The sequence below is a fragment of the Arachis ipaensis genome, chromosome B03, assembly GCF_000816755.2.
Source record: "Arachis ipaensis cultivar K30076 chromosome B03, Araip1.1, whole genome shotgun sequence".
In the NCBI taxonomy this organism is placed as follows: Eukaryota; Viridiplantae; Streptophyta; class Magnoliopsida; order Fabales; family Fabaceae; genus Arachis; species Arachis ipaensis.
The window spans coordinates 39,240,768-39,251,859 of NC_029787.2; the positions used below are offsets into that span (position 1 = coordinate 39,240,768).

Sequence of the window (11,092 nt, forward strand, 5' to 3'; positions counted from 1 at the left end):
GGGTTGTGTATTTTTTTTCCCTTGTATGCTCTGTTCTGTTACCCACTACGGAGTGAATGAGTGAAGAAGGGACCCACCACCAACTCCTCTTTTGGACCATTACAGTAACTCATATTTTGTCGTGGTGTACTTTCCCCAATTGCATCCCTCCTCCACCCAATCTCTACCCTCGGATCCACGTTAACTCCTTTGACTTTCCCACACCCCTTCACACCTTCACCTTTCTCTCTCTTTTATAACCCCCCTCTTCCCTCCCCCTTTTTCTTCCTTACCCTCAAGCACAAAAAATCAAATCAAAACCCAAACCCCCCTTTCTTCTCTCCGTCGTCTTTGATGGCAGTGGATCTGGTAGGAGTTCCACGGATGAGGATGGAACAACAAGAACAAGTTGCAATTCAAGAAGCTGCTTCGGCTGGCTTGAAGAGCATGGAGCATCTCATTCGCCTCCTCTCTTCTCAATCTCAATCTCATTCTCCTTCTACTTCCTCTTCCCCTCTCCCGAACAATAATAACAACCTCAACTGCTCCCAACTAACCGACTTCACAGTTTCCAAGTTCAAGCAAGTCATCAACCTCCTTAACCGCACTGGCCACGCCCGCTTCCGCCGCGCACCACCACAACAACAGCCCAACCCTACCCCTCAGGCCCAGCCTGGAACCACCACCGCCTTCACGCTAGATTTCCACAAACCCACCATTCTGAACTCCAAGCCCGCCGTCAACAAGGATGTCGACCAAGAAATGGAACTTAGTATTTCCCCTCCTGTTTCCACAACCACCTCCTCCACCTTCATGTCCTCCATCACCGGCGATGCTAGCGTCTCCGACGGCAAGATTGGCCCCTTCCTTACCCTTCCAGCTCCGCCTCCCGCTCCCGTTGCCTCCGGAAAACCTCCTCTCTCTTCTTCTCACCGGAAAAGGTGCCATGACGCAACCCTCTCCGGAAAAGCCTCCTCCTCCGCTCACTGCCATTGCTCCAAGAGAAGGTAAATCTTGTGAACATGCTAAAAGGACAAACGAATAATATTAATATTAATTAAAATTAAAATCTAATATAATTTTTTGTTGTTTCAGGAAATCACGTGTGAAACGAACGATCCGTGTGCCGGCTATAAGTTCGAAGATCGCCGATATACCGCCTGACGAATTCTCGTGGAGAAAGTACGGTCAGAAACCGATCAAGGGCTCACCTTACCCTCGGTATTATTCTAACAATTCATTATATCAGTCTTCATTTTGCATCAATTAATTATATCATATTCACATTAAGATCCGTTGGTTGAGGTATTCATTAATAACCAATGGATCTATTGAATAGAAGAAAATTTTCTTAATTGAGATCTATTTGAGTTAAGATCTAGTAATTAGACTAATATTATTATTTGTTTTTGCAGTGGTTACTATAAGTGCAGCACCGTGAGAGGATGTCCGGCCAGGAAGCATGTGGAGAGAGCACAAGACGATCCGAAGATGCTAATAGTGACGTACGAAGGGGAACACCGTCACAATCCCCAGCCACACTCGCCGGAAACTGCCGGCACTCCCGCCGTCACCTCTGCTGGTGGTTTTAGCCTCCGGTCGTGTTGAATCAAGCAACAGCGCCGTTTGGAAAACACTACTTACGCCGGGCTGCATCCAACATTGAAACTGTCCGTGACGTGACGGTAACGGCGGCATCAACGTGTTTGACGGTATAGTCAAAAGCTAATGTTGAAGTCAACGTTTGCATTATAGTAGCTTTTGACGGATTCGTCTAAACAATTGGCGAAGACTTTTGCTGTAAAAAATTCTGATAGACAGAAGAATGTAGGACCTCTAAAATTAAATATAGTTTTGTTTGTTTTTTTTATTATTTTTTCTCCTTTGCTGTTTTTGTGGATTTATTTATTTATTTTTCATTTTTTCATAAAGTAAGAAATTAATTAGACGAAGAAGTTGAATTTGCTTGGTGCTTGGCTGGGCCCACTATTATTGCGTTGTGCATAATAATGTATGGATTTAATAATAATATTGGGAGATCTAGTTTCAAAGATTAGATTCCTTGCGTTGAAGAAGAAGGCATTATTTGAGGAAAAAGTCAAGGAGCACTTGTGTAGGATGCTGCAAGATGAGGGTCCCAGGGGAGAGAGGTGGAGTTGGAATAATAATAACTTTAATTGAATATTGAGCAGTGTAAAGTTGGTGGTAGTGGGAGATGGAACAGGTCAATGGTTATTATTGGGGATGGGTCCCTCATAGCCAGCTATTTCAAATCTTGGGGTTGGGGGTTCTAAGGTCTTCTTCTTTGACTACGACCAATATTAGGATGCCCTTCCACGTGAAATAATTTCCTAGTTTCACTCAAAATCATTGACAATTAGGAGTATTTCCCCGTAAGTTCGTGCATTCATGAATTTCTAAGTTATAACTTATAAATAAAGGCTTTAGCTAGCGCAAGACTATTCGCTCTCGTTTTAATCTGTTTGGTAATTCAACCCGCATCAAATAAAGTTGGTTATGGAGCAGGTAGAGCTGTGTATAAAGTAAAGTTTGAACATATATTTCTTTTATTGTTTTTGCGGATAGCTGTGGGTATCCAATCCGCTTAGAGCAGATTGACAATTCGACTCGCAATGAATAGGCTTAACGGTAGAATAGGTGGAGTTGACATGCACTAATAATAGCACTATAGTGTACTTTTTAAAAAAAATATATGTATACTATGTGAGGAGATTATGAACAAAATGTACAGTAATGTGTATTACAAGCTCTGAACAGGTGAAATAGTTATACCTTTTATCCAATCAGCAGTTACACCTTTCAGGCTTTCACTCTATCCTAACATATTGAAACTAATATGAGTTTATACGCTTGATTTTTAGTAATTTTGAAAGGATGTTGAATTAAATTTATATTAAAATTTCAATTTGAAGAGTAGATCTGACTTATTTATTTAATGTATGTGTCGAACAATTATTTATACATAAAATATTGAACATAAATTAGATCAAATAACGTAAATAACAATAATAAATAGAAATACAAAAAATAAATAAATGAAGCTTTAAATAGATAAAAAAAAAAGAAATTAAAAGAAAACAAAATGGTTAAAGACAAAAAAAGTGAAATACTTGAAGAAAAAAAATAAAAGTAAAAAATTTGAAATAATGAAATAAAAGTAAAATACGTAAATAAAAGAAATAAATAAAACAAATTGAAAGTTAACTCTAGACACCCATTCACATGTACTTGCATTTCATAATCTTTCATTGCATTAGTGTGATTAGAAATTTGCAGAGTTTTAATGTGAATATGAATTGTTCAAATTGAAGTTCCTAGTTCTTGTAAGCTTTTCTTATTTATAGATCACAAGGGTGGACTGTAGAATACTTCTCTCTTTTCACAATCTAGTTTCTCCCTTTTTTCGGGCTCTTACAAGTCACAACTTACAACCTTATTTTGACTATGAAGGACCTTGTCATCTAAGTTGGACATCCCACGTCTTCGTTTTTTCTTGGTCTCCAAGGTCCATGTTTTGTATCGTGGTACCAGATTAAACCACACGCGATTAATAACTTTCGACCTAGATTCTTTTTTATTCGACTCATATCATATATGATGAGTTGACATTCTGCTTTATCATGGTTGAATTGCATAATTAGTCGAAATTTTGTACTAACAAATTGTCCCTTAAAACTTATCATTTTAGAAAAATAATAAGTTTTACATGTCATATGCTAATCACTTTCAAATTCAAAATTTGAAAAGACACTTACATAGTTTCTGAAAATGCTGTGCGCATTTTTCTGGGAATACGCAACGTCTCTGGAACTTTAATAGGCGTTTCACAACTTAAGAGCATCATTACTTCGTTGATCTCCATACATCATTTATCATTTTCATCATTCCTTATTTCCTTAAGAAAAACTTTCTTTCTTTTCTATCATTTCTTTCAGCCATTTCCATGGATTCTCAATTAGCTGATCATCAATTTGCTTCACCTTCTATTGCTGCCTCTTTTACTTCCGCAACTATCGCTGCCACCACCATTATTGCTTCCTCCATTGCACCTGCAACAATGGCTTCTATATCTTCTTCCCTTCTGGCCATTGTTGCTACTACAGCAGTGTCTGCACCTTGTGCAGTGACTACTTCTCAATAGCTTTCTCAGCATCACGAGAAAGAAGATGATATTTAACTTATTCCTCCTCCTCCTTGGGTAGCTAACGTTGCACAATTTTATAATGACAATGGAAGCTTGAAAGCCCCTAATCCAAACGTTGAAACCACAAAACACTGGAGGAATCAAGTCGGTATTCCTTCCCTTTAAGGTTATTGGCCTCTTATATTCGTTTTTAAGGCCCTTTTCTAATCAAGAACAGATTGAATTCATCTCTTCTTTCTTTCCTTCTCCACATGAACAACTTTCTTTGATTTTTTATAAGAGTATTAAGACTTCCTATTTCACTAGTCAACTTTTTAGGACTGCTCCCCTTAAAGAATCATGTTCTCTCTTTTCAACTTGGATGTCGATACTAGCTCCTCCTTATAAATTTGTTTAGAAAACAATAGGAATTACCTTTGCTCTTAAACTAGCTACTTTCAACCTATCATACACTACACCTCTCCTAGGAGCCAGTTCATACTTTTGGTGTCCAACTACCAACAATTTTCATTTTTCATATGGGATGATGGGTCCCACCTTAATGGAAATATCTGCTTCGACTGGCATGTTCCCTGATGGAGAGTGTGTATCTTGGACTACTGAGTACGCTGATGATGCTTTTAACATCAACTTTGACTCGACCTCTGTGTCGGGATTTATCCAGAGCAACATAGGTTTTGATGGTGATCTCATCACCAACAATGAACATATAGCCTTTTTGCTCTTATGGCTCAATACTTTTTTCTTTTGCCCTAAATCCACCTAGATTCAAAACAACAACTATCTTCCTCTAACTATCATGCTCCACCACAAGAAATACATTGACTTTTCTTCCCTTATCTTAGGTTAATTACATGAAACTCTCTCTTTAGTGGTTAATGAGATCCATTGAGGTGAAAATTTGATCAACCCTTTTGGTTCACTTTGGGATGTGAATTTGTGGTTAAAAGCTGTCCTAGAACCTTGTCTTATAGCTTCATCATCTGATATTCCAAAAACTCCTATTGATGGTATTCGACTATCCCTTTTATCTTAGTCAAAACTAAAGAATATGTCTATCATTGATGCTTTTTGTCACTTCATTACTCTTCTACTTAACATCAAAACTGATGATAACACTTCTTATTTTTCCAATTCTTTCACCCATCATCGAAGTTTTGTCGAGTTTCTTCATTCTTTCACCAGCTCTAAACCAGAGAATCAATTCATTGTCGATGATTTATGTTCTCGTATCTTAACTCCTCAAATCTTCCCAATAGAACTTTCACATGAATTGACAATGGCCTTAAAAAAGAAATTAGTGACTTATTCTCCACAGTATGTGTCATGCCAATTTGGGCTTGCACATTATCCCTTGATTTTGAAGCATGAATGGCTCATTACGAAGTGTCCGGATTAGAGAAATTCGACCAAATTCTCGACATAAATCATCAGAGAAGGAGTTCTCAATATCATAGGCTCGACCTCACTCGCTATTTCCTTTTAACATCTTCTTTCCATAAATGGTGGCCGGCTTATTATGCATCTCATTACACTTCGACTAATCAAGCCCTTTCTAATCTGATCTTTTCTGCTGCGCAGACTGTCACAACATCAAGAGAAACCAAAGGTGAGCATGTCGAAGAGATTATTAAATTTGAGAAGTATTACAAAGTTAAATGGCATTTCCGGAAGGTAAGGTGTGTTTTCAACGAGGCCTTAGAGGTATAGGAAGAGAAGAATGAAACACATTATACAAATGTCTCGAGCGTTATTTATATGCTTTTACTCAAGATCCTTTAGCACAAAAAAAAATCTTTTATGTGTCCTTTCAAGTTTTCTTCTTTTTCGAATGCCCCTTTTGACCTCGCTGATCAGCAGCCTGACCCTCCTAAAGGAGCTTTGGAAGTGAATTACCGCCTTAAAAAATGCAACCCAAGAACATTGGGTATAAACACAACTGGTGCCGTTTACTATCGAGGAACCAGTGATAAAATCCATGGTTGAACAAGGATTACTGGATATCCTCCAGGTATCTTGTGTTTTCTTGGGTCTTAACAATTCATATCTTCTACTTATCTTATATTTTTCATGTGCTTTCAGTTGCTCGACCAACTCAAATTGCTAGTGTTGCTGCTGACCCTTAACCAATCAAAGAAAACTAGGACTCAGATGACGATGTTGCTCCAAAAAAGACAAAATGCAAACAAGGCAATGGACGAGGCAAAGGGAAATCAAGTGATGCCATACTCTCTTCTAAGAAGCAAGGTCCTATCGACATTCTCATGGGTGCTGGCCCTAAGAAAATACAAAAAACAAAATCCACTACTTCTATGGGCCAGGCCCCGAAATGTCGAGTGTTTATATATGTACATAGTTATGAATAATAGGTGTATGAAAGGATGTAGTACCTGACTTCTTTTAGATAAAACTTCTGTAATGTATATAACGTATATGATGTATATTATGAGTTCAGTTTACTTGTGTTTTATTTATTCTTCTGTTTATATGTTCCTGTATGTTGCTTCGGTTATCCGTATCCTTTGGTATAAGAAAAAAAAGAACATTTCCAGTAAAATCAATCACGTGCTAACAAGAAAACAGGCTTATATATTAAACAATAGTTATATTTAGGAAGCAAGTTAGTAACATTCAATTTTCGGTATGATCATGACGTACTGGAAGTTGAGTCATTACAAAGAATCTGCAAAGAGTTAGAGGAACTAGGAAGCTGAAAAATAGAAGAGAGATGGTGAGATGTAATAGTAGGAATCTGAGATGATGTAATAGAATTAAATAGTCTTGCATAAGAGACTATTTTCTCATAAAAAATTAATATGTCCAACTAAATAAAACCTACCATTTTTGACTATGCATCTGTATCCTTTGAATCGACTATCATAACCTATGAATAAACATAATTCTGATTTGTAGTTGAATTTCTCCTTATTGTAAGGTCTCCAAAATGGGTAACAAGAGCGCCCAAAAAAAAAAGAAGGCATGATTAAGCTTGTAATTGGTCAAGATCTCATAAGGACTTATATTACCTAATCCAGCAGTAGGTAACCGATTGATAATATAAACTTCACATGAGAAAGCATCTGCCCAAAATGTCATTGGTAAGGAAGTTGTAGCCAATAAAGAGAGTCCATCTCAATTATATGGTGATGTTTGCACTCAACACTGCCTTGTTGATGATGAGTATGTGGACATGACTTTCTACGCACAATACCTTCTGCTGCAAGAAAGGATGTGAAAGCTTTGGAGAGAAATTCTCTTCCCATATCAGTTTGAAGTTATTTTAATTTCTTCCCAGTTTGTTTTTCCATTAGTGTTTTGTTGTTTTGAAAAGCAAGAAGAGCTTGAGATTTATTGATAAATATAAAATACATGTGAATTTCAAATAGGCATCTATAAAGCATACATAATATCTATATCCAGATTAAGAGGTAACTGGGGATGGACCACAGATATCCCCAAATACCAATTCAAGAGTGATAGGCCAAAACACATGATGGCATTAATCTTGGCAAGTGCACCAAATCGCTTTAAGTAATACCACGGTGAGTGGATATCGTTCCCACGAGGATTAAAGGATTGAGCAAGCAACTTCTAATCAAATTTTATAATTAGATCAATTGAACCTTTGTAGGAGGAAAGATGTGAAATACTAATAGTAAAGTAGAGTGTTTGGTGTGAATGAATGCTTATGTAATAGTTAGAGAAATAAATAGTAGAATGAGATGTTAAGGTTCTATAGATGTTTAATTTCTAGAAAAGGTAACGTTCATGTTTATTTACTTTGATTCATGCAAGATAATTTCATGACAAATCATATATAATCAAACTCTAATTCCTTGATAATTCAATTTCTCTTTATATTATTTAATCGCCAATTTCTTGGTCTATCAATTAAGAAAAAGAGGTTAAGCACAATTCTGATTTAATGTCGCATAACTTTTCAAAAGCTATCCCTAGTCAAATTGAAAAATTATGAGAAAGAATTTCAAGCTAATCTCGATATTAACTTTTCCAAGAGAATAAAGAGATTCAAAACAGAATTAGAATATTTTTCAATACTTCTAACCATTAAGATGAAGAACGAAACTCAATTCCTGAAAAAAGTATCAATGCATTAATCAAAATAAAATAAACAATCAAATTACCAATCCATAAAAATCAAACAGAGCTTCTAACCCTAACAAAAGAGGATTAGACAAATAAACTAAAACTAAGGAATCGCCAATTTCTCCTTTGTCCTTGTGAGTTCACTTTGTGCCTTTTGTGCCTTTCTTGTTTGCTTCACTTCACCTTATTTCTTTAAAGAATAATCCTGAATACACAATAATTCTAAAACAACTCCAAATATATGATTAGCTATAAAAAAACATAAAAAATTTAAATTAAACATGAGAAAACTACTTAAAAAGATATGTAAAAATCACTAAAGATACCAAGGCATCACAATACCAAACTTAAAACTTTGCTTGTCCTCAAGCGAAAAAGAAGAAGAAGAATAAACGGAAGTTATCTTAGTGATTCGAATTAAAGAGTTTGTTAATTTAAATCTAATTTGGATATTTAAAATAAAAAATGGAATTTATAGTAATCCTTATGATCATATGTGAACTTTCTTTATCTTGATGAATTTTGCATAATTATAATTAAGAATATTCAAAAACTCTAATTTGGATTATATTTTGGGAATCCTTTTATAATTTTCAAAGTAGCTCACTTTTCAAAAAAATTTAACAGTTTTTCTTAATCGGGGGAGATGCTTGAAAATTTTGTACTCTAAGTGTTTTGTCTCAAGGCATCTATTAATATAGATTTTCAATCAATAATTCTGAGCTAGTTGGCTCAAGTTATCGGGTGATAAAGCGCTCCTTGGATTTAATCACCCAAGTCTCTCCTTGACATAATCAACACCACAAGCACATAATTAGAAAAATCTTTTCGTATATCCAAACATAGGTGCCCAGAGCCTCTTTGGACTCTAAATGCTTTATCTAAAGGAAACTCTTAATATAGGTTTTCAGTCGATAATCTTGAACTAGTTAGTTCAAAGTACCGCGTGATGAAGCACCCCTCAGATATACTCACCCAAGCCTCTCCTTAATACAATAGAACCAAAGGCTCTTAATTGGATTCTAGACATTGATGCCTAGAGCCTTGATATTTTTTTTTATCTCCCTTTTTTTTCACTGCTTCGTGGTTCTTAGACCATGGATTCCCATAATATTTTTCTAGATTTTTTTTTTCTAAGTATCCTATCTTTCTTTCTACAAGTTTTATCCATATTAAGTCTATTAATGTAATCACCTTCTTTCACACATGACCCACTTTTATTTTAATCTCCTTTTTGTTTATCTTTAATTTCTCTTACCCAGATATTCTCATCACAAAAATGAAATTTCTGGAAGAACAAGCAAACAAAATTTTAAACAACTAAATTTTATAAAGAGAAGGAAAAATAGAAAACATAAGAAAACATGATGTAGAGGAAAATAAAAGGAGAAAAGAAAAAGTGAAAAGAAAGATGAACATGCATGCATTATTGAAAAGTCCATAAAGAAAAAATATGAGTAGAGAGCAGGAATATTTGGTGGGAACAAATCACCATAAGCGAGGAAGTGATCCTTGAAGGCATTGAACTTAAACCCATGGGCGTTAGGCGACACCCCTCTTTCATTTTTTTTTTTGGAAATTAACTAAATAATAACAAAAATACCTTAGTGGAAAAGAAAAGAAAAAGATACTCACTGATTGGATTGCCTCCCACGATTTTATTACCTCTTTGTGAACAACTTCTTTTATTGTTGGATTAAGCCTTTTTGTGCTTGCATCACAGGCTTAAAATCTTCCTCCAGTAAAATTTTGTGCATCCACATAGTGGGACTTATTCCCTTTGGATCACTTATTGTCCATCCAATAGCAGTCTTGTGCTCCCTCAATACTCGCAGCAGCCCTTATTCTTCTTTATTTAATGAAGTATTTATAATCACCGGATAGGTTTTCTCATCTCCAAGGAATGCATATTTGAGAGTGGACAGTAAAGGTTAAGTACAAGTGGGTCAGTTAAGTAAAAGGATACCTGAGAGACCTCCTAACACTCTTCCCATTAACACAGAAGTGAATCCAAGAGAAGAGTGTAAGACCCTTGCCATGGTCAAGGAGGCCGAGTCAAGGAGGTGTGTGCTGCTGAGGAATTGAAGGAAGAAAAGGCTCAAGAAGAGGCTGGAAGCACAATGTTACACGCCCCATTGGTGGCACATGAGCCTGAAGCCCTCAGAAACCTCAAGAGGAGACCAAGGATGAGCAGTTGACTCAATTCTTGAAAATCTTTAAAAAGCTGCAGATCAATATTCCTTTTGCTGAGGTGTTGGAGAAGATGCCTTTCTATATGGCCTTCATGAAAAGAAAACTCTCTGAGAAGAAACCTTGAAGGGAGATGAAACTGTGGTCTTGACCAAGGAGTGCAGTGCATTGATTCAGAAGAAGCTGCCCAGGAAGATGCCAGACCCCAGGAGCTTCCTGATTCCCTGTACCATTGGGACTATTACATTTGAGAAGGCACTGTGTGATCTTGGTTCAAGTATAAATTTGATGTCTCTCTATGTAATGAAGAAGTTGGGGATCCAAGAGGGCCAGCCTACAAGAATAGCACTGGAGATGGCTGACAAGTCTCAGAAGCAAGCATATGGGCTAGTGGAGAACGTGCTGGTCAAGGTTGGAGAACTATTCCTCCCGGTGGATTTTGTGATACTGGACATGGGGGAGGATACAGATGACTCCATCATCCTGGGAAGGCCATTCTTAGCCACTGGAAGAGCCCTAATTGACGTCAAGAGAGGTGTATTGGTACTGAGATTACATGAGGATTGGATGGTTTTCAAGGTTTTCAAACCTCCACCAATCTCTGACAAATGAGGTACCTGCATACAGAGCTCAGTGCTTAAGCCTTCTCAC

The 11,092-nt window shown here is 36.6% G+C and overlaps 1 protein-coding gene across 1 annotated transcript; it reads left to right on the forward strand.

Moving 5' to 3' along the window:
* Positions 250-1,931, forward strand: LOC107630359 (probable WRKY transcription factor 11). Its single transcript, XM_016333462.2, has 3 exons — positions 250-986; positions 1,075-1,200; positions 1,395-1,931. The coding sequence occupies exons 1-3, from the start codon at positions 334-336 to the stop codon at positions 1,585-1,587; spliced, it is 972 nt and encodes a 323-aa protein (XP_016188948.1). The 5' UTR covers positions 250-333; the 3' UTR covers positions 1,588-1,931.